The sequence below is a fragment of the Rhincodon typus genome, chromosome 33 (assembly GCF_021869965.1).
Source record: "Rhincodon typus isolate 14 chromosome 33, sRhiTyp1.1, whole genome shotgun sequence".
Classification (NCBI taxonomy): domain Eukaryota; kingdom Metazoa; phylum Chordata; class Chondrichthyes; order Orectolobiformes; family Rhincodontidae; genus Rhincodon; species Rhincodon typus.
Window position 1 is genome coordinate 7,779,797 of NC_063364.1, and position 24,386 is coordinate 7,804,182.

The window sequence follows — 24,386 nt, forward strand, 5'->3', positions numbered from 1 at the left end:
ATACCTTAAACGCATTGTACCAAGATTAGACATTTGTTTATGGGAAAATGTTTTACAAACATTCTAACATTCAAAAATTACCCTGGCAAGATAAACAGCTTTAGCAAAATAAAGATTTAACATATCCTATTAAGGCTTACGAAATGACAGTTCAGAAAGCAAACAGAGATAGTAAGAACTGCCAATGCTGGAGTCAGAGATAACACAGTGTGGAGCTGGAGGAACACAGCAGGCCAGGCAGAATCAGAGGTACAGGAAAACTGACATTTTGGGTCGGGCCCGACCTGAAACATCAGCTTTCCTGCTCCTCTGATGCTGCCTGGCCTGCTGTGTTCATCCAGCTCCGCACTGTGTTATGTCATAAAGCAAACACATGTTCTGTAAATCAGCGTCAATCTGTACAAAGCTAACACCACAGTGAAGGAATCGGTTACTCAGTACAGTTCTTGTCAGAGCCTCCTACTATTTACTCTTTGGTGGTGGTTTAAGCTGAATGCCTAATCTAGGGTCTATTTGTGTATTTGCTTCCAACATACAGGAAATCGAGCTAAAGAAAAGCACACACAGATGGCTTTGCTTATCACAAATCTCTCGATCAGAAGTTTGAATACCAATCAACATGGAATATCATTTTTGTTCATTTTCACTTTTTTGTAACCTGACAAATTACTGAAACAGTTCAGCTGGGAATTATTTCAGACAAGGATCTAACATTTGGGCAGTTTGAGAAAACTGCTGATTCCCCCTCAGCAAGTCCACCATCCAAAAGGTGTACCATGTCTTCTCGTTTACCTACCTCTGTCTCAACTCCATCTCCCAGCAGAGCACACAAGGACAGACCTGCAATTCAATCACTGCAGTGGATCCTAACTTAGCGCCTTGTGGCATGTTATACCGATGGTAAACTGCAATAGGGAAGCTGAAAACTAGCAAGGTTTAATGTAATTTAATACCAACTTTCTGCCTGTTCTGTGATGTATTTGCATAAATCATGTCCAGCAGCAGTGCTTTGTAAGAATGGAATGCATTTCCACCAGATTTTCACCCAATAATAGTTAGAACACAAGAATGTAAGAAATAGGAGCAGGAGTAGGCCATCTGGCCTGTCATGCCAGCTCTACCATTCAATAAGATCATGGCTGATCTTTTCATGGCCTCAGCTCCACTTACGCGCATGCTCACCTTAATTCCTTTGCAGTTCAAAAATCTATCCATCTTTGCTTCACTGAGCTGGGAATTCCACAGATTCACCAAGACCCTAGTTCTAGTTTCACACATCAGTGGAAACAAATTCCCCCCTTCTATCTTATTTATTCCCTTCATAATTTGATATGTTTCTATAAGATACCCCCTCATTCAATTCCAATGAGTATAAGTCAATACAGTGTGGAGCTGGAGGAACAGGCAGCAAAAAAGAGAGGAGCAGGAAAGTTGACGTTTCGGGTCAGGACCCTTCAGCAGGCCCTGATGAAGGGTCCCGACCCAAAATGTCGACTCTCCTGCTCCTCTGATGCTGCCTGACCTGCTATGTTCCTCCAGCTCCACACTGTGTTGAATCTGACTCCAGCATCTGCAGTTCTTACTAATGAGTATAATCCCTGTCTACTCAATCTCTCCTCATAAGACATCTCTCTCAACTCTGGAATCAACCTATAAGCCTCCTCTGCCCACTACCCCACCTCCTCCAGTGCCAGTACATCCTTTCTCAAGTAAGGAGACCAAAACTGTACACAGTACTCTAGGAGTGGCCTCACCAGCACCCTACACAGCTTCTGCATAACCTCACTGTTTTTAAACTCCATCTGTCTAGCAATGAAGGTCAATATTCCAACTGCCTTCTTATTTACCTGCTGCACCTACAAATAGTTGCCATGTTATTTCCATTCAGGACTGATGCCTTCCACATGTAACATGTCAGTGATCTGACAGGTCATTGCTATATCTGGGGTCATGACCCCAGGCTCCAAGGGAAGGGCAGCTAGTGCACTGCGTGATGCACCTCACACTGGCAAATGATTCTGAAGCCTGCAGACTGGAGAAATGACTACTTGAGTTTTTGATTTTAAGTTGCGTTGGGGCCTCAGTGAGTTTGACAGCCTCATGGCCTGTGAAACCACAGAGACATTTGTGTTACCCCTGCATCCACATTAAGAGGTTGTGAGTAACATCTATAGCATTTCAATCGAGGAGGAGGTACACAACATGGAAGGTAGTAGAGAAAATGACATTTGAGAAGGACGTAGCATTTAAGATATTACTCAACCATCCACAAGAAAATGACACAAACCTTACCAAGTTCTGAATGGGAGAAGTTTCCCTTTACCAAAGAGAGAGCTGTTCCACTGTCCACATGACGTTTCCTACCAGGATTGACACAGAGTTATAGTAATAGAGTCATACAGTATGGGTACAGACCCTTCAGGCCAACTCATTCACGCCGACCAAGTTTCCCAAACTAAACTGGTCCCATTTGCCTGCATTTAGCCCATATCCCTCTAAACCTTTCCTATTCAAGTACCTGTCCAAATGCTTTTTAAATGTTGTAACTGTACCTGCATCTACGACTTCCTCGGGCAGCTCATTCCACATATGACCCACCCTCTGTGTGCAAAAGTTGCCCCTCAGGTCCCTTTTAAATCTTTCTCCTCTCAGTTTAAAATATGCCCGCTAGTTTTGAACTCCCCCACCCTAGGGAAAAGACCTTTGTTATTCACCTTACCTATGCCCCTCATGATTTTATAAACTTCTATAGGGTCACCCCCTCAACCTCCCATGCTCCAGTGAAGTAAGTCCCAGCTTATCCAGCCTTTCCTTATAACTCAAACTCTCCAGTCCTGGTAACATCCTGGTAAATTTTTTCTGTATCCTCTCCAATTTAATAATCAAGACTATGGGGCACATTTTTAAGGTGAGAGGAGAAAGATTTTAAAAAGACATGAGGGGCAAATTTTTTACACAGAAGGTGGTTCACATGTGGAACAAACTTCCTGATGAAGTGGTGGATGTGGGTACAATTACAACGTTTAAAAGACATTTGGAGAAGTACATGAATAGGAAAGGTTTGGTGGGATATGGGCCAGGAGCAGACAGGTGGGACTAGTTTAGTTTGGGATTATGTTCAGCATAGACTGTTTGGACCGCAGGGTCTATTTTCATGCTATATGACTATGACTCTATATCCTTCCTACAACAGGGCGACCAGACTGGACACAGTACTCCAGAAGTGGCCTCTTCAAAGTCCTGTTCAACTGCAACCTGACATCCCAACATTGTCTGAGCAATGAAGGCAAGTGTGCTAAAAGCGATCTTAACCACCCTGTCTACCTTCGATGCAACTTTCAAAGAATTATATAGCTGAAACCCTAGTTCTCTCTGTCACTCAGTTTCTGTGCCAATGGCTCATTTCAAGCAGCCACAAAGTGGGACGGGGCAGAGAGGCAATCGGAATAATATCACTCAGGGTGCACATCTGGTAAGCACCAGCCATACTGAGGACGAACCAACTCGGTAAAGGAAATGTGTTAGACCCTCGCTTTACACTCACAAACACTCGAACCCTGGATGCACCTCTTGCTGCCCATACCAATGTGATAGATGGTACCTGCTGCCCACCATGTTGGATGCCCTAGCCCTCCTCCAACCATACTGCCTTGTGAGCAGTTCAGTTTCCTTCCTCCCATTACTGGGGAAAGGTATGGCCCCTGCTCCCTACAGGACTGGGCAGTAACTCCAGGGAACTGTCATTATATCTCCGAGCAGCCACAAGAACCTGCTGGCTTCTCCCAGTTCCATCCTCACATTCCTATTATAAAGAAAACTGAGAATATCTCAGGTGGGTGCAACGTCCCCCCACATGACAGAGCTTGTCAATGCAAGGCCTGAAAAGCCAAAGTTTATTGTCTCATTAAGGTTCAAATTGCAGGATGCAGCATTCTGACTTGACCTCCTGGACCCTACACCTAGGTAAAGCCGCCTTCACATTGATATCAGGGTCAGGAACAAACACAGAAGTTGCTGGAAAAGCACAGTAGGTCTGGCAGCATCCGTGAAGAAAAAATCAGAGTTAACGTTTCGGGTCCAGTGATCCTTCCTCAGAACCTCAGGTATCAGGGTGAGGTTTGTTTCTTGGCCCATTAGTGTCACCAACTTTGATTGGGTGCATTCCTGAAGATTTAACCACCCAAACATCCCACACAGTTAAACAGCCTTTATTCCCCACCACCAATACCTTCCTAACTCAGAAACAAAGGCATTTTTTAAATAATGTTTTAAAAGAAATTGCTTCAATGGACTTCCTTATTTTTCTCCTGGGTTTTTTGCAGCAGGACCCAGGAAAGTAACTGTTAGAACGTACATGTATTAGAAATACTTAGAGGTAAAAGTAAAGTCAACATAGCCTCAGAGGATCACAGCGCTGCTCTCTCATCAGAGAAAGATGACTAGCGTTGGCTTTACCTGAGGGTCACCATGCCTCAGATGAGGGGAAAGGTTAAGAAAGTCCAACCTTCATACTGACCTCAACCATAACGGGAATCGAACCTGTGCCACTGATGTCACTGAACAATGCAAAGCAGCAAAGTGAGCTACCCCACCCCGTAGACATAATTACAAATTGGAGCAAGAGTAAGTCACTTGCTCCTTTGAGTTCACACTTCACTTTCTAAAAAGATTGGGCTTGATCTTCTACCTGAACTCACCTTCCCTGCTCTATCCCTCGATTTTGTTGGTATCCAAAATCTACTGATAACATAACTTGACATCAATGAGGAAGCACTAACATCTCCTCTGAGTGAAGGAATTCCTCCTTATCTCAGTCCTAAAAGGGCAGCCCCTTACTCAGAGACTGTCCCTTAAATGTAAGGGACGTTACAAGCTGGGGATAGGTTCTCTCATGTTCTATCCTAGGAAATCCTTTAAAGACTTACGTATCTTTCAATGAGATCACCTGTCATTCTTTTAAACTCTAGGAAATACAGGCCCAGTACATTCAACCTCCATTTATAGGACAATTATCTCACTCCAGGAATCTGTAAACCTTTACTGCACCTTCTTTAAGGCAAGTAGAGGTGGCACGGAGGCTCAGTGGTTAGTACTACCACCTCACAACACCAGGGACCTGAATTTAATTCCACCCTTGGGCAACCGTCTGTGTGGAGTTTGAACATTCTTCCCATACCTGCATGAGTTTCCTCCAGGGGCGTGCTCTGGTTTCCTCCCACAGTCCAAAGGTGCACAGGTTGGGTGGATTGGCCATGGGGAATGCAGGGTTATAGGGACAGGGTAGGGTGGTGGGTGTGGGTGGGATGCTCTTCAGGGGGTCAGTGTGAACTCAATGGACTGAATGGCCTGCTTCCACACTATAGGGATTCAATGATTCTAAGTAAACCAAAACAATATTCCCAACGTGGCCTCTCTAAGGACTTCCACTCTTACAGTAAAACTTCTTTGACTGTCCAAATTCCTTTCCAATAATATGCCAATGTTTAATATGCCATTTGTTTTCCTAATAGCTTGCTCTACTCCATGCTAACTTGTTTTGATTTGAGTACAAAGGTCCCTCTGAACACCATCATTTGCAGATCTTTCGTGAAGCTTCCAGGATACTCCCAGGGAATGGTTAGCCCTACTCATAATTATTTCAATCAGCCTCTATTATGATGAAATAGCAGAAAATATTGGAAGTAAGATAAACAGTCACCATGAATATAGAGAAAAAGCCTTTCATTTATAGAGCTCAATGAAGATGACAACCCAAGCTTAAAAGACTCTTATTTTTTGGGGGGGTATTGTCTCTTCAATTTTGGATGAAGTGTAAAATGCAGGAGTAAACGGTCAGTCAGGTCTTGTTCTGAATTTACTCAATCAGAATATTGGGTGGCTTGGTTCTTTAAAGGTTGGGGTGAGGGCAAGGTAATTCACAAGGAAGAAGGTGCCAGATGTTAACATCTGTAGACAATAGACAGAACAATGGCATTGACTTTGGGTAGACTGTTTGTCTCCAATTGTCATAGGGAGGTGTTAGGAATTACAGGTTTTATGAAGTCATACTTTAACCTGTCTATTTAATTTCAAGATAGAATGGAATTGGTCAGTCTAAAGGACATTTCTACATTGTTACTATGCACATGAAATATATTGCCAGGGAGATGGAATTTAAGAAAGAGTACTGCACAGAAAGCCATTGTAGGATCTTGTTGCAGGTTTTTCTTAGTTTCCCTAAACTTTCCAGTCGTTAAGTCTTCAAGAAAAAGAGGGACCAGAAAGATAGAAGCAACTGGTCTCTGTTGTTCATGGTGCAGAATGAGAGTTGGAGCTCAGCTCAGAAGTGACCAGATTTGAGGGGATCTGAACAAGACTGGAAGATTTGCAAGATTTGGATGTTGGGTGGAATCTCCACAAAGTCAGGTCAGAATTAGAGGTTATCCATCTGGAGAAGGAAAAAGAAAGCAATCTATCCAGAGGTGAGAATAGCTTGGGAGTGGTTCCTGGGGAAAGGGGCAGAGTAGAGGATATCTATGGATTTTTTTTTCAGTAATTTGGAACATTAAATAGAGGGTCTTTTCTGCAGTTGAGTATAAGTTATATATTGAATAAAGTTTGGACTATGTTGCTTTTAGTTTGTTTGTTGTGTACAAGTCTTAATATTTGAAATCTCGTTGTGCAAACCCTCCAGTCACTCACCAACTTCTTTTAACAAGTTATTTGTCTCTGTGGAGACTGTAACACTGTACACAAAACATTTTTTATACAGAGTTTACTCAGTCTAATGCCCCAAACGGGATGACATTCCAGAGGAGAAATCATCGCTGTCTCTTCCACAATCATTTTTTCTTAATGTATGTGCCTCAGCCTCTTGGCCACCTTTGTTCAGACCTCTGACACCATTCTCCTAACACTGCATCCATTCTCATCTATTTTTCTTCTTCCTGATCTATCTTTTCCATTAGCTCTGCCATTGGCTGCCTCAGTATAGCTCTTGTCTCTGTCACCCTTACTGCTGTGTTCTTCTTATTCTGGAAAAGTTCTGCACACACAAAAGCATTCTAACCATTGAGTGCCAGGATAAAGCTGGCTGCCATGGACAGGTAGGGAAAGGCAATGAAGGAACTATTGTAACACACAAAGATGGGAAAGAAACAGGCAGGCTATGCATGGTTTAAAAATAACGTCTCGCCCAAGCTCTACTAATTACTGGTGATTTTGCCAAGTCAACCTGAATCTGGTATTTCAAGAAATCACTGCTACACATGAGAATGGAAGGTCAAATGGCCAAAGTTTTATTTGACATGATTGGAAAAGCTGGTTTAGGGCTACATAATACATACAGACACCATGGATATGATCAAACATGTGGAAAACTTACCACATAGCAAGTCAGGTGACTAGAAGTAAACCTTTTAATTGTATGTAAATGGATATATGTTATATATATATAAATATATATATATATATATATATATATATACACACACACACTGTAAGTTGGTCTAGTTACACAGGGTAGTTCATCTATATATGGCTCTACTCCATCAACACTAAGCAATGTTCAAATTCTTGCCAGACCTTACACTCTCTCTGTTAAAAATAGATTATGCAAATATCAACCAGTTCATTGTTAAAGAAGTAGTGGGGAACAAACCACTCCTAGGATTGTCCAAGCTAGAATACAAACGTATGTTAAAGGGGGATTTAAGAGCAGTATATAATTATATCTTCTTCATTCTCATCACTGAACTATTGTCTATTTTCATATTGGAATGAATATTGAGTTGTATTAAGTAGCGATAATGGTTGTTGGCAATACTCCACAAAGGATGAGAGACAATTTTTTCCATTAGGGATCATAAGATCATAAGAAAAAGAGGCAGGGGTGGGCTATTTGGCCCATCGAGGCTACTCTACCATTAAATAGGATCATGGCTGATCCAACTGTTGCCTCAACCCACTTTCCTGTGTCCAACACAATGTGACTCTCTTATCAATCACAAGTCTAATTCTGCCTTGAACATATCAGTGACCCCGCCTCCACTGTTTTTTATGGAAGAGAATTCCAAAGAAGAATGACGCTGTGAGACAAGAATTTCCTCCTCATCTCAGTCTCAGTCTTAAACGGATGAGTCCTTATTTTTAAATTGTGCTCCCAATTCTAGAATCCCAGCCCACAAAACCAAACATCCTTTCAGCACCTACCCTGTCAAGCTTCCTCAAAGTCCTACACATTTCAATAATACCACCTCAAATTCCTCTCAACAGAGACTGGCAATTGGCTTTGTATGGGTTAAGGGCACAACTCTGCAAGCATGGTGCGAGGAGAGGAAGCCAGCTACTGCAGTTAGTATAGGGATTGAATCTGTTGGCATCATTCTGCATCACACAGTAGCCAACTGAGCTAACCAACCCCATTAATGAATGAAGAATGAAGGATAAGTCATATTCAAGACTGGATACCAAGATCCTTCAAGTACCACTTACCCATAATGGTAATAACTTTGCTGAATTTTCAACGTGCACAATGTTTCCTTGACCATTTGGAGGGGTGGACAAAATCATGCAAGGAGCTGATATTTGATTTGATTTGATTTGTTTATTATTGTCACAGGTACTTAGCTACAGTAAAATGTTTTATTTTGTGTGCAATACAGGCAGATCATACAAAGTGCATACAAGTAATAGAACAGAGCGAGGAGTACAGAGCGAGGAGCAAGCTGATTTGTGACATTTGAAGTCTGTGTGTGAAATTTACATTGTACCCAAGGACAAAACCACACTTCTGGGCTCTAATCAAACTTTCAAAAATTGTTTCTCCAATGTGTTTCTTTAATTTGAAACATTTTAGGAAATTTCTCCACAACAAGGATTCCAAATACTCAAGAAATAAATGACTATACAATAGATAAAGTTTTAATTCATTATTAATCTATCCAGCCCATTTTCCCCTCCCCAACTTTCTCCCTTCTCTATTCAACATGCCAGAATGTTATTTCATCGATCTGGCAGCCTGAGATACCTTTGATGCGCTCTTTGCCCAACTTTAGATATCAAGAACGCTGACATTCTACCGGCAAAGAAAGATATCAAGGCCAAGCTTCACCAGATATACACCTTCTGCTAAGAGCCTCGGCATGAATACAAATCACCACAATCCCTCCAATCACAGGATGCTAATGTCAACTGCAGGCTGTGTGTTAGAATGCACCAATGTCTTGGATAGCTGCAGCTGCAATGACAGTCAAGAAACTTTCAACACCACCCAACATGAAATGTCAACACTAGCTACTACTGGAATACAGCGGCAACAAGAGCTAATCAACACTTCTTCATCTATACCACCCCAAATCCACAAAACCAAAACAATAAGGGTAAGTGGTAGTTGCTAGTACCACCACTTTGAGTTTCTTTTTCTCTTGAAGTCACATACCATCGAATCTTCGACATCTACAGTCTTCCCTACGTGGCTGCTAGGTCAATATCCTGAAACTCTCTACCTGACAGCCTTGTGAATGTGCCTACATCATAGGTACTTCAGCACAGGGGGCACCACCACTTTCTCAAGGGAACCTTGGGCTGAGCAACCAATGCTGTCCTCACCAGTAAAAAAGATGCAAGTTGCACAGAACAAAACTACATTTGACTACTTCTCCTGATCAAGTCAATAAACTCTTACCAGTGCTCACAGTTTGGGATCCTTCCCAACTTTATCCGCAACATAAAAGTCAATTTCTGAGGTAAACTCTTGACAATTAATATGATTTACTGACCTTAGGTGCTGATTCATTCTCGAGAGGCTGGTTATAAATCTGCAGAACAGCCCACATGGGAAGGATAAGGTAAGGTATAATTAGGAGGCTGACAGGACCAAGTTTGCTGCCATATTTTCCTAGTGAATACATCAAAACAAGGAAGATTCAGAACTAGGTCTTGTAGCCAACAAATTGTCACTAAGAAACAGTAAGAGAATTATATAAAATCCTTCTGCTCATATCCTTCTCAATTTAGCCTTGGATAGTTCCGAGATTATATAACTTTAAATCAACATGTTTTTGTAGTAACATTTGCTATTATTTAAGATCTGTTGTTGAAACTTCATAAAATGACTGAAGAAAGAGAGTGCACAAGAGGGAGATGTATGAATGCACAAATGCACATGTACACTACCTAGAACTGATCAGAGAGTACATACGGAAGATGTAAAGAGAATTAATACGAGAGGCAAAGAAATGCAAAAGACACAATGACAGAGATAAAATAAACTTGTTCCTACCAACAAGGCTTCCCGATAAGAATACAAAAGTACTCATCAGAATCGATCCAACCCAGTATAAACCAATGGTTCTGTAACTCTGCCTGCAAAATATAAAATATGTTACTCACATGCAGCACCATTAATGGTCTAATATAGCACAAGTTAAAACTGCTGCTTTCAGCAGCTACTCCCTCCACCACCGACGCTCAGTAGCAGTGTGTACCATCTACAAGATGCAATGGAGTAATTTGCCAAGGCTCCTTCAACAGCACCTTCCAAACCCACACCCTCTACCAATTAGAAGGACAAAGACAGCAGTATTTCCGTCCAAGTCATACACCATTCTCTCTTGGAAGTACGTCACTGTTCCTCCACTGTCACAAATCACTATGTATTTTTAATTAGAACGCCAACAGTCATACTGTACTATATAACTCTGGGAAACTTCTAACTAAGGTCATTTTAATGCAACACGTTTTCTTCAACTTTACTTTTTCATACCCACCCAATTCTACAGCATCTTATTCCTCAAAGGTGCTAACTGAAGTTGGATATTAATTCCCCCAGTTCCTCACCAAAGTGCCCATTTCTTTTTTATGTGGTTCAACAGGAAGTTGTCAGGGTGTTATTCAAACATGGACAATCTCACAGCTACTCTCAGGGCAGACTGCTTGACTGTTTCTGACAGCAAACACCCAAATAGACTTTCAAGACAGCTCGAGGGAAATCAGTCAAATAATAGCTAAGTACTGGAGGAACTCAGCTGGACTGGCAGCATCTGTGGAGTTGGAAACAGCACTAATGTTTCAAGCCTTCTTCCCAGGATAGGGGAGTTGAAAACTAGTGGGCATGGGTTTAAGGTGAAAAGGGAAAGATTTAAAGCGAACATAAGGGGCAACTTTTACACGCAGAGAGTGGTGCATGTATGGTAAAGGTGGAAGTGGTGGAGGCTGGTACAAATACAACATTTAAAAGGCATCTGGATGGATATACAAATAGGAAGAGTTTAGAGGGTTATGGGCCAAATGCTGGCAAATGGGAGTAGATTAATTTAGGATATCTGGTCTGTTTCCATTCTATACAACTCTATGACTGTTTGACCCCAAGTCCAATATGACTTTTCCTTGGAGTTATTGGATTTGAAACATTAATTCTGTTTCTCTCTCCACAGACATTGCCAGAGTGACTGAGTTTCTCCAGCACTATCTGTTTTTGTTAGAGGGAAATCAGCATTGGTTTGATTATTGCTAAGGAGAATAACGTATCTCCCTTATCACCATCACTGCGCAGAGAAGATCAAATAGGGACCTCCCTTTCATTACCTTGCTAAGCAGTAGATTTACCACTGCTTAGTATTCTGGATAGAAGAGGCTGTCAGAGAACAAGATTATACATGGAATTTACATCACCAAAGGTTTTTCAAAAACCATCTAAGCAAACTTAAAGCTTTCTAAGCTATTATGAGGCACATTCCCTTTGAATTAAACAGCAAGAACCTTTGATTGAGTATTTTTCCAGGACATGTGACTCAATAAATTCATAGGTGCATTGAATAGGTGCATTGCAGCCAGTTAATAGGTTTTCATTGTGATGAATGCAATGTCAAACACTACAACAAATCAGGTCAAACTGTAAACAAAGTCTGCTCTATATTCCATGCTGCATCACTGGAGAATATGTAGATGGTTTCGAACAAAAACCTATTGCTGAACCATGAGATGTGCATTAATTGTTAGAAGCCTGCATGCTAATTATATCCTTTGAAAGTCAGTTCCCATTAATTCAGAGTTTAGTTTATAATCAGACTGCAGAAAGGTTTAGATTTTAAGAATTAGGAACAATTGGCTAATGTTATACTTAAAGATATGGTCTGCTTCTACCACCTCCTCTAGCACCGCATTCCAGGCACTCACCACCTTTCGTGAGAAAAACATGCCTTGCACATCTCTTTTACAAATCCCCCCTCGCGCCTTGAACCTGTGTCCCCTAATAATTGAACCCTCCACTCTGGAAAAAAGCCTCATACTTTCCACTCTGTCCATGCCAATCACAATCTTATAAACTTCTATTAGGTCGCCCCTCAACCTCCTGCGTTCCAGTGGAAACAAACCCAGTCTATCCAACCTTTCTTCATAGCTAAAATCCTCCATACCAGGCAACATCTGGTAAACCTTTTCTGTACCCTCTCCAAAGCATCCACATTCTTCTGGTAGTGTGGTGACCAGAACTGTACACAATATTCCAAGTGTAGCCTAACTAAAGTTCTATAAAGCTGCAGCATAACTTGTCTATCCTTACACTCAATGCCCCTTCCAATGATTGCAAACATGCCATAGGCCTTTCTCATTACCTTATCTACCTGTGCTGCCACCTTCAGTGATCTGTGGACATGCACACCCAGATCCCTCTGCATATCAATACTCCTAAAGGTTCTGCCATTCACTGTATAATTTCTACCTGCACTTGACCCTCCAAAATGCATCATCTCACATTTGCTCTTCTTTTTCTGCTCCACAACAATTTGTGCATTATCTTACATATTGTTTCTCCTCTCTTTATTATTAAATTCAGACCAATCATCTCAATTGTCTCTCATCCTCAGAAATGTAAAACAATAGATTTCCTTGAGCAACCCCCCACCCCCATAACCCTTCCTTCCTCCTCCATCGTTCTGAACTCTCATTACTCCTGGTTTAATCATCACTACTTCATAATTCCTACTTGTTGAAAACTTAGCGATTTTCTACATTGGCTGTTTACTTGTTAATGAAGGTACTCAGTTTATTTTCAAGAACTGACTATTCCCTTCTCAAAACATGAGTGGTTGTGTAATTAGGATGAAACTGGATTGGTGCAGATTCAAGGTATTAAAATCAACTTGATTTTCTAAAAAGCTAACTGTTTAAATGAGATTTTCTGTCAATTTTTCTCTTTCTAACTTTGCCTATTGACTTCTTCCTAGGAGGGAACGCCATGAAAATAAGTTACTTTCCAGTATTGCCTCTGACATACAAGTTATTCTTTGTTGTCCAACTATTTGGCTGGCTGGAACATCATAGTTGAACTTATACCTTACACAGACCTCTTGCAGCATCTCTGGATAATATGAGTTCTGACCTTTGTTAGATTTTCCTATCCTTATCCATGGGTCCTGGTCAGTTGTCGTACACTTATGAGTAAAAATTTTACCAATTGTTTGAGTTGGGCTAATTTAGCACTGATTAATACATTAAACCTTGAAGCTCAAAATGACCATCTATTGACACATTAAGGTAGATGGTTTTCAGCTGCATTCTGCCTTTTTTTTATTCCTACATGGTGTGGGAAATATTGGACATAACATTTGTGAGAAATGTTATGTAGAGTGATAATATTTTGGACAATTTAACATTTCAAAATTGTACAAATGAGCAATGAGAAATAAGTTCTGACTCTGGAAATAGTTTAACGAGTTTTTGTCCTTGATGGTGATATAAACAGCTTTGTTTATTCAAACAATTTTGCAATTTAATAAGTATGTTTCAACACAACGTTCCAAAGTGGTCTCTGGTATTCTAAAACCAAGACTAAATGCAAACTTCCCATCATGTTGTCGAAGAAAGGAAAAGAATGAAAATAGATGAGGCTGTGTTATTGATAAGTCCTTGCAAATGTCTCCAACTTTGAATATTTTCAGTTATATCATAAATTAATCTGTGCATCATTTGAAAGGTTTTCAACTTTCAAAGAATTTACTGTTTTATTCTTCCTCCCTTGTTTACATTTCAAAATTAAAATGAAGAGACTTTTATTTTGGCTAAGAAAACATTGCATTCAGTTTTAAATATAACAGGATAAAATAAAGAAAGAGACAGCATTTGGTAGATCACTAAACTAGTGTATTCATTTGCCGTAGATTAAGTAGTGAGAATACTTACCAATCCAATACCCTTCCCATACATTGAGGGCAGCATGCTATCAGATGGGAATGTGGATATTGAGTCTTTTCCTCGTCTGTGGTGCAAAGTATTTTTTTCAATGCCAGTTTGACAGCATTCACTGATTCACTCTACTCAATCCCATCTGAATGATGTGCATGTAATATGCAAGGTGAAGGAGAATAACCATAATCTAACTCAGAACGGAGGCAACTTTGGAGAGGTTGCCACTTAGTGCCCATTCCTCATGAACTTGGATCGGACATAATGTGCAGTGTGTTGAAAGCGTTGAGAGCATTGTGTGTAAATGTTTAAGATGTCTTGTACACTGACTGAATGAGATTTTAACTCGTTCACTTGGGCAGTTAAAACTGAGGACCTTTTTCATGTCTAGTTTTGATAACATGCCAAGAACCCAACCAGATTATTGCTTCACGGGCAATGTGTGATGATACTCTTGGCTTTAAGAGTTGTGTTTTGTCCTGGTTTGTTTTAGTGGGAGACTGAGGAGGACAGGTGCAGAGCAGTCCATGAGAAGATAAAGAACATGTGAGGCCTCGGGGCTTCTTTTAAAAGTTGGAACAATACAAGCAGCCTGAGTGGGCGTAATCAAGCTCTCATAGATGCAGGATTTTTAGTTAACTTTCGGCATTTGTTGCTGGGATGTCAGCAGGGTTAGGAGGCAGTGAATCTCTCCTGGCTGCCAAGCTGTCTCTCTCTGAATTGTCTTTTGATGTTCTTTCTTCCTGGATTGGAGAACTGCATGTGAGACAATCGGTTTTATGAATTTGCCTTTTTGTCAAGGGTGCATTTATATGATGTTACTATATTGGAACAGTTAATTAATAATAGTCACTGTATCTATTATTCCGTTACGCTTTCTAATTGAGTTAAGTTAATGCAAGTTCTTCTTTCTTTTGTTGTATTTTAACTATAGTGTTTGAATAAATTATGTTTTGCTTAAATTCAAGTAGTTTGAGCAATCGAATTGCATGTGGAACACAGCACCTGACATTTACATTTAAAATAAGAAAAAGTTAGGGTCTAGACTACCTTCTTAATATATTTTGAGGGGGTCTGGTCTCGTCCATAATAAACGCCAGACAGACGGACACTGACAATCATGCTCATTTTAAGGCAGATATTGCCTCTGAAACTTACTCCCAGGCGATAGCTGCTACCATCAGGAGATACATTAAGTAATGTGCTGAACCATCCCAGTAGCAAATCATATGTCCATGGCCTGTGCTCAGGTATGGTTCACCCTGCGTCATGAAAACAGCAAACATTTTATTTGCAGGAGTCAAACAACAGTTAGCATCAGAGAATCTGACATTTTTACTTGGTTAAATGCTTTAACATTCATGACACTGTTAATAAATTCAAGAAAAGATCATAACTTCCAGCCTTTACTGTGCTGTCAAATTTTAAGCTAATTAACCTACCAATTACACAGCAAATGTTTGAAAGCCATTGTCAGGATTCAATATATATTCCTATTAAATAAACATTTCCAGTCCTGAACCAAAGTGTAAGTAAATCTGATGACAGGAAATTGGACAAGTTGAAAATTGATCTACACAACCATTACCAAGGTCACTTGTAATTTTATCGTACCACGCATTAGTTGCATTAAGATCTTCTATTAATGTAGCATTGGCAGCACAGTGGCTTAGTGGTTAGCATTACTGCCTCACAGTGCCAGGGACCTGGGTTCAATTCCAGTCTTGGGTGACTGTCTGAGTGGACATTCTCCCTGTGTCTGCTTGGGTTTCCTCCAGGTGCTCTGGTTTCCTTGCACAGTCCAAAGATGTGTAGGCTAGGTGGATTGGCCATGGGGTTACAGAGACAGGGTAGGGGGAGGTGGGTTTGGGTGGGATGCTCTTTGGAGGGTTGGTGTGGAGTTGATGGGCTGAATGGCCTGCTTCCACACTGTAAGGATTCTATGATTCTTACCATATAAAACTTTGTTTATTTTGCCATTTAGTTTCTACTATTATCTCCATAGCACAATTACAAAAATGAGTCAGGTTGTAAAATTGGAGTTAAGAACACAGGAACAGGAATACAGCATTTAGCCCCTCAAGTCTACTCTGCCCAACCTGTATCCCATATCCAGACACCTGCCTTTTACATTAATGGTCTCTTAATACCTTCATGCCTTTGGGTAATTTAAATCTGTTGATCTTAGATGGAAAACAATTGATTTTCCATCAGTATTGGAATTGCAGTTTGTGAAAAAAAAGAGTTCCAAAGTCTACCTTTGTGTGCAGAAGTGCTACCTGCGCTGGATTTAGCAAAGCCTTCCAGAACAGACAGAATGGCAGGGGAATCTGGAGCAATCCATTCACAGCATCTGTATTGGATTCCCCAATATCAGGTAAACTGTCCCAGTTAAACTAAACTGGGGTGGAAACAGCCCGGGGTGGAGATTCCAGCCAGTCAGAAGACGATTAAGCTCATTAATGAATCAAAGCTAATTATCCCTGAATTTACTTGTGGCGCATGGATTAAACAGAACTCAGGTGGCACTGCTGGGTCTCCCGAAGGCTTCCAGCAAATCTCCTTCCCCAATATGTGGAGGAGTGTTTCTCTTAGTGTCCAACTGACTGAGCCAAAACCAGGAAGAAGGTGGGCCGCTGAAAGCCACATCCTCATCCTTAGCCACCCCCGTCCCACAACTCTGTGCCACTCAGCTGTTCCTGAGATCCAGTGTAGATCCTGGTGTGGGGCCTCAGTGTATTACTGGCAGCTTCTGCCATTCCCAGTCACACTGTAAACAATGGTAGTCGATTGGCCATTGACGATTAATATCAGCAGTGAGTGTGTACTGCAGGGATACTTAAGGGATAAAACTTGATAAATCCCAGGACCAGCCTATATTCTAGAGTTCCAAAAGATGTAAGGGCAGAGGTAATGAATGTGCTGACTATGATTTTCCAAACTTCACTAGATTTCAGAATGGTCCCAGCACATTGGAAGTCAGCAAAGGTGACACCGCTGTTCAAGAAAGGATTGAGCGAGAAAACAGGCAACTTCAGGTCAGGAGCCTGACATCAGTCACTGGGAAAATGTTTGAATCAATTTTTATTCTTTTCCTTCTCTTGTGAGACATGGGTGTCGCTGGCTGGCCAGCATTTATTGCCCATTCCTAGTTGCCCTTGAGAAGGCTGCTTTCTTGAACAGCTGCCGTCTACATGCTGTACATTGACCCACAATGCTGTTAAGGAGGAAATTCCAGGATTTCAACTGAGCGACAGCGAAGGAACAGCAATATATTTCCTAATCAGGATGGCTTGGGGAGGAACTTGCAGACGATGGTGTTCCTGTGTATCTGCTTCCCTTGTCCTTCTAGATGATCGTGATCATGGGTTTGGAAGGTGCTGTCTGAGGAGTCTTGGTGAATTTCTGTAGTGCGTCTTGTAGAGGGTACATGCTGCTACTACTGAACATCGGCGGTGGAAGGATTGGGATGCTTGTGGATGTGGTGCCAATCAAGTGAGCTGCTTTGTCCTGGATGGTGTCAAGCTTCTTGAGTGTTGTTGGGGCTTCATCCATCCAGGCAAGCGGGGAGTATTCCATCACAATCCTGACTTGTGCCTTGTAGGTGGCGGACAGGTTTCGGGGAGTCAGGAGGTGAGTTACTCACCGCAGTATTCCTAGTCTCTGACCTCTATTATTAAGGATGTCTTCTATTGTATTTTATTGGATGGGGATTGGAATAGAAGAATAAAGATGCCCTTGCTACAATTGTACAGGGCTTTGTGAGACAACACCTCAAATAATGTGGGTTATTTTTATCTCCATTTTAATAAACAATATCTGTGCATTGAAGGCAATACAGCAAAGGTTCACTCAATTGGTCCCTGAGATGAGATAGTTGTCCTGTGATGACAGACTGAATAAATTGGTTTGCAATTTAGAAGAATGAAAAATGATCTCATTGAAAGTCAAGATTATGAAGGGGTTTGACAAGAATTGTTTCCCATGGTGGGGAAATCTAAAATAAGGAAGTACAGTTTCTGAATAAGAGGCTGATCATTTAGGATTGAGTAATTTCTTCACCCTAAGTGCTGTGATTATTTTGGAATTCTTTAACCCTGCATAGATTACAAAAAAAGTGAAGCTAGCACAACCTTTGACCATTCAGATAACCAGTAGATCTGGGGAAGTAGTGACCAGAAAAGCAATAAAATGTAGGAGCAGGAGTTAGCTATTTGCCCCATCAAGTCTGCTTTGCCATTCAATGAGATCATGGTTGATCTGATAATCCACAACTCCACTTTCCTGTCCTTGTTCCATAACCTTTGATTTCCTTCCTGATTAAAAATCTGTCTATGTCAGCCTTGAATAATGACCCAGCCCCAACAGCCCTCTGCAGTAAAGAATTCCATAGACTCACGAGCCTACGTGAGGAAAAAATATTCTTTTCTGTCTTAAATGGGAGACCTCTTATTCCAAGATGTTGCCCTCTGGTCCTAGACTCTCCCACAATTGGAAACAGAATTTTCGCATCTACCCTGTCAAGCCCCCTTAGAATTTTATATGTTTCAATAAAGTTGCCTCTTATTCTTCCAAATTCCAATGAGTTCAGGCCCAACCTACTCATTCCTCATAACAAAATCTCTTCACACATGGAAACAACCCAGTGAAACCTCTGTGGACTGCCTCCAGTACCATATATCTTTCATTAGATAAGGGGTACAAAACTGTTTACTATATTCAAGGTGTGGTCTGACTAGTGTTTTGCATAATTTCAGTAAGACCTCTCTATTTTTATACTCCATTATATTTCCTTCTGGTCAATTAGGTAAGATCCCATGGGGTGAGAGACAAAAAGCCTCTGCATATAGTTCTGGTCAATACATTGTAGGAAAGAAGTGAATGCACTAGACAGGGCACAGAGGAGACTGACCAGGACAGTGCCTGAGCTGAAGGGTCTGAGATATGAGGAAAGATTGGTCAGCCTAGAGTTGTTTTCCTCAGAGCAAAGGGTGAAAGTAGACTTGATAGAGGTGTATGAGATTATGAGGGGCATGGATATAATGGTTGAGAAGGCACTTTCTCCATTCATTGTAGGCTCAAAAGCCAGGGGACATAGACTTAAAGTAAGAGGCTAGGAGAAGAGTTGAGATGATTTTCGTTTCACTCAGAAGGTGTTGAAAGCTGGAACTCACTGCCTGATAGACTGGTTGAGTCAGAAACTCTCATAATATTCAAGTAATATTTAGACACTCAGTTGCGTTGCCATAGCCTCCAGGGTTATGGGCTAAAAGCTGGAAATTGGGATCAGTGTCATTAGATCATTGTTGACCAGTGCAGACACGATGGACTGAATGGTCTCCTTCTCCATTGTAAATGTCTATAAACCTATTCCCTTTGAAATAAAGGTCAACAATCTATTTGTCTTCCCTAATTTTTACTGAATTTGGATGCTACCATTTTGTGATTCATGCACAAGGGATCTCCAAATCCCCCTGTGCTGCAGCTTCCTTGAGATTTTCCCCACTTAAATAATACTCAGTTCTTCTATTCTTTCTGCCAAAGTGCCTAGCCTTACCTTTGCCACATGTTAACTAGTTGTGGGATAGATACAGTACGACAGGGACAGCACATCTACAGAACAGTGGCACTGCATCTTCTACATCCACCTAAAGGTTCAAAACATTCACTGTCACATTCAAAGGTTAGACTTGGCTTTATATAGTGGAATTAAAATTTGCATTCTGGTACAGCAATGTCTCAAATTTAAAATGGGCATTCTTGGGTTTGAGTTCCTCTGTGGTCTTATCACCCTATCTCTGTAACAACCTCCAACCTTACTACTTCTTGTGAATTGTTGCCCTATAACTCCAGTTTTCGAACACCTGTGCTTTTTAATGACAGTAATTTTTTTTTTGTCTAGGCCCTAAGCTGCAGAATTCTCTCTGGCTCTCTCTCCTCCTTAAAAATTACTGTGTTCAATGTATCTCTGTACGCTTTTCACTGTACTCTTGTACTTGAGTACATTTGACAATAAAGCTTAAATCAAATCAAACCTCTCCTAATGTTTCCTAATGTGGCCTGTTGTTATATTGCGTTGGATGCTGTTTCTGTGAAGCACGGTGAGAAGTTGTGCTATCCTAAAGGACGCTATGTAAAAGCAAGCTGTTGTTGTAGACTGGGCTGAATGTCTAGTGGTAATTTCATGAGGCTGGTTTGCCCCAAACGCCCACCCTCCACTTTTTTTGGAAGGTGGCATTCTAGAAACAGAAATGAGGAATTGCTGCCTGTTGAACATCTGTGCTTATCACCCTCAATTCACAAAAACTTAAAATATGTTAGCAGTGATGAAAAGATCCTAATCTATTTATGTTGGAGAAGGATGGAAAAAACAATCTTCACCCATTCATTTAAAGTTTTATATTTTCAAAATCTGATTGTTTTTGATCCAGTTTTCCAAGGCTTCCTTTTAATCAGTTCTGCACTCAAAATAAAAGCCACACTGTACTGTTGACCACATCAAAGGTAAACAATGCATGCCTTGGATTAAACAGTGGAAATAGCAAAAAACTGCATTTACATAGCACCTCTAATGTAAACCTAGGTCTCATGTTGTTTCATAAAGACATTATTAATACAATTATTGAGAAAGTGGCATATTAGGAGGAGAAGTGAATTGTGTTCCAAATGGTCAAATGTTTGTTTGAAAGCACACCTTTAGATGCTTAATATAAATGAAAGTTGTCGTTGTCACTATTGCTTTGAGGAGGAGAGGGAGGTGCAGAGATTCAGGGAGGACCTGACAGCTGAAGGCACAGTTGCCAATAATGAGGTGAAGGATGAAGGAAAGTTTGCATAGGGGAGAAAGTGAGAACTAATGAGAGCTCTGGGAAAGATGTTGCGCTGGTGGAAAATTTATTTATTTACTTATTCACAGGATGTGGGCATCACTGACCATACCAGCATTTATTACCCACTCCTAATTTCCGAGAGGCATCTTGCTCTGGGTCTGGACCTTTTAAAGGATGGCAGTTTCCTTGCCTAAATAGCGTTAGTGAACCAGATGAGTTTTTCCAGCAATCGACAATGGAATTCATGGTCATCATAGACTCTTAATTCCAGATTTTGTATTGAATTCAAATTCGAACCCAAGTCCCCAGAACATTACTAGATTAATAGTTTAGCCATAAATACCACTAGGCCATTATCTCCCCTACAGAAGGGAGTTACAGGGTTAGGGAAGGGGTGAGTCCATCAGGATTTACACAAGAATAAATTCAAAATGTAGGATCTGGAGCCATTGGAACTGTGTAAACACAAAAGGTGAATGAGACTTGAGCTGTCTTGAATTTTACATGGAGATGTACCTCACAACAGAACATCAAATTGTGGGCAATCCTACCATCCCTTGGGTAGACCATCCTACAGTGACTAAATGGTGCAGTATTGCTTAGTGAGAAATCGCCTCCATCTGGGAGGAAGTCCCGCCTCCCAGGGATGCCGGCCAATCACATGGTTGGCAGCTTGCAAGTCACAGGAGTGCCACCAGGAGCAGTGGCCACTGCTGGGACTAACATGCCGTCCCCAAAAGAGAGCTGCAATGGATCTAGGGAGCCAGGAAAGTCTAGGTATTCAGTGAGGCCAGCCTGGCAGGATCCAGTGATAGGTGTGGAGGGGTGTCCAAATTCAGATGCAGAGAACAGCGGATAGTAGGGGAATCACACAAAGGAAGTGGAGTAATGTGGAAGTTCAATCTTCAGTACTTGAAGTTGAAAGCCAACTAGCCAGTCGAAAAAGGGACAGGATAAAGGATTTCAATTAACATCCAAAGTCAAGAATCTCAAAATCGATTGTTCCACTAACGACCCAGTGACTGAATTAGGTATCTTTTGACTTTTACCTTTCTTGGACTCACTTCTTATTTCTTACTTTCTTATTTCTGACTTTCTCACTTCTTATTTCTAATATGTATGTTGTGTTACCATTTCTTCTCACATTTAGTAATTATTAAATTTTTTTTTTGTTATTTCAAGAAAGTCTGGTTAAAGTGGTTCCTCTAGAAACAAATTCATTCGGTTTGGCAGAAAATTGTCTGTTTGTAAATTTAACCTTGTTGTATCCAACAAAGAGGCAGATGAATAAAGAAGTAGAATCAATTCATTCCTCCTTACTCATGAATTAGACAATTTGGGGTATTCCTTCTGGAACTGTAACCACGGGGGAATCTTGGCCAGGCTGTATTCAGGGAGGAACGTGCAAGATGATGAGAGTTCCAGGAGCTAACGTAGCAAAGCTAACGGAGATTATAGAGTCAGGAAGACTTGAGATCATTGCAGCAGGAAGAGGCCTTAACGTGGCTGGAATTGCAACTCAAGAGCAGGCAGACTGCCTGATGTCTCCCCAACCAATGGTAAAGTACCAGTGGAGTCAGGTAGCCAATGGGCAGTCACCACGGCACCCAATGACATGGCCAGCCTGCCTCCAGGCCATTATTAAAGGTGTCGTAAAATTGCCCCCTTGGTGTGGGACAGACAGTAGAGCTTTTGATGAGTTTCTCAAGAGTGAAAGATGGAAGTCTGCCCTAAATTATATTGGAACAACTAAGTATGGAGATAACAAAGGATATCTTGTAGGAACAGCAGAAATGTATACATATATAATTATATACTCTGCATCAAAAAACAATTTCACAAACACAAACTCTTAAAGATTTAGCTTTCAAAATTCACATTGCTTTCTCTTTCCATTTTCTGTTTCATTTATAAAGCCAGCCCGAAAACAGCCGGTAATAATTCTGAAGTCAATTCATTATTTTCATTGCCTATAAACTGTTGGCCCTTAAAAAAGGAAACTGCTTTCAGTCATGCTCTGAATTTAAAGTTGAACAGTGTCCAACGTTTCCATCATAGAATTAGATGGCAAACATGACACTGAATTTTCATTCCTACCATCTGAATGAAACCAGAGGGCAACTTGAAAATGTTGATGGGATTAATCGCTTCATCAACTGTTTGAACAGCATCTAATCTGGTTCAGCTTCAGGAAGAAATCTCCTGACTACAGATTTTATTTTCTGAAGAATATTTGATAAATTTGGACTTGCAGGTCACGTGGTAAAATATTATTTACTTATTATTATTTACTACTTTACCGCACAGAAGGAGGCTATTAGCCAATTGTTTCTGGGCCAGATCTTTGCTAGCACAGTCTTGTGCACACCAAACTGATGACTCTGTATCTTATTCTGCTTTGAACGTTTATCAAAGATAGATATTCATTAGTGTATAAGAAATTAATTTTCAATTGCAATTGTAGTGAACCTGTTTACAGTAAATGGGTGCTGGTCCTGGGTTTCATGTTGTTTCCTGGGGTCCACCAGGGTCACTGTGAAGAGCACAGCTTTCCCTGTAAACACTGGACTCAAGCTAGCTGCAACATAACTAAATATAACTGCATTCCGTCCACAAAACAGACCTTTATGCAATTCTCTCCAGCAGGGAAATTAAACATTGAAAGTGAGTGAGGGATAACAATTGGAGAGATCAGTGGAAGAAAGGTGGGAAAGAAGTAATGATAAAATAGAGAGGGGGAGGGAAGTGAAGGTCTTATATTTAAAAATTCTTATTCCCACATTTAGATCACTTCATGGCCTCGTATAACTGTAATTTCCCCGGTTCTAAGCACCACATCCAAAATTTTCCTCTGATTGCCCTTCTGTCACCAACCATTGATGGCCTTGAGCAACTGAGATCTCACTGTCCAGAATTACTAAACCTCCATCCGTCGCCTCCAAAATCTTTCTTAAACTTTGACCAAAGCTTGAAAAATAAGGAAAGGTTTCCTCACTCATTACTTCAAGCAAAATATTAAATGCAATCTTTACACGTGGGTTTATGATTTCACCAAAAATAACCAAAAGGAAATCTTCACCCAAAGTTCTTCAATGGATAAAGACGACAAATATTATCTCTGCCTAGGCTCAGCCAGCAAAGAGAGATATCATTTTCTGGAGATGTCATTGGCTGAAAGCCTGTCATTAGTCTCTCATTCCTGCAAGAATGCAACTTAAGGTGATTTGACCCAACTGATACATTGAATGCAGTATAAATAGGGAATTATACACGGCATCGGAGCATAATTGCAATTTTGCCTTTTTAAACTTCATCGTGCTATCATAGGTACATAAATGGTAACCCCTAAGAATAAGAGATAACAAGGTGTAGAGCTGGATGAACACAGCAGGC

The 24,386-nt window shown here is 40.8% G+C and overlaps 1 protein-coding gene across 2 annotated transcripts in view; it reads right to left on the minus strand.

Annotated features, from left to right (window-relative positions):
- The window catches only part of LOC109928625 (transmembrane 6 superfamily member 1), a 72,315-nt gene that overhangs the window by 36,790 nt on the left and 11,139 nt on the right, over nucleotides 1-24,386 (minus strand). For both annotated transcript variants that reach the window (XM_020528552.2, XM_048616128.1), the window contains exons 4-6: nucleotides 15,322-15,425; nucleotides 10,262-10,344; nucleotides 9,759-9,877 (exon numbers count right to left, since the gene is read on the minus strand). In XM_020528552.2, coding sequence (XP_020384141.1) covers nucleotides 9,759-9,877; nucleotides 10,262-10,344; nucleotides 15,322-15,425 — 306 coding nt within the window. The remainder of the gene's footprint in view (nucleotides 1-9,758; nucleotides 9,878-10,261; nucleotides 10,345-15,321; nucleotides 15,426-24,386) is intronic.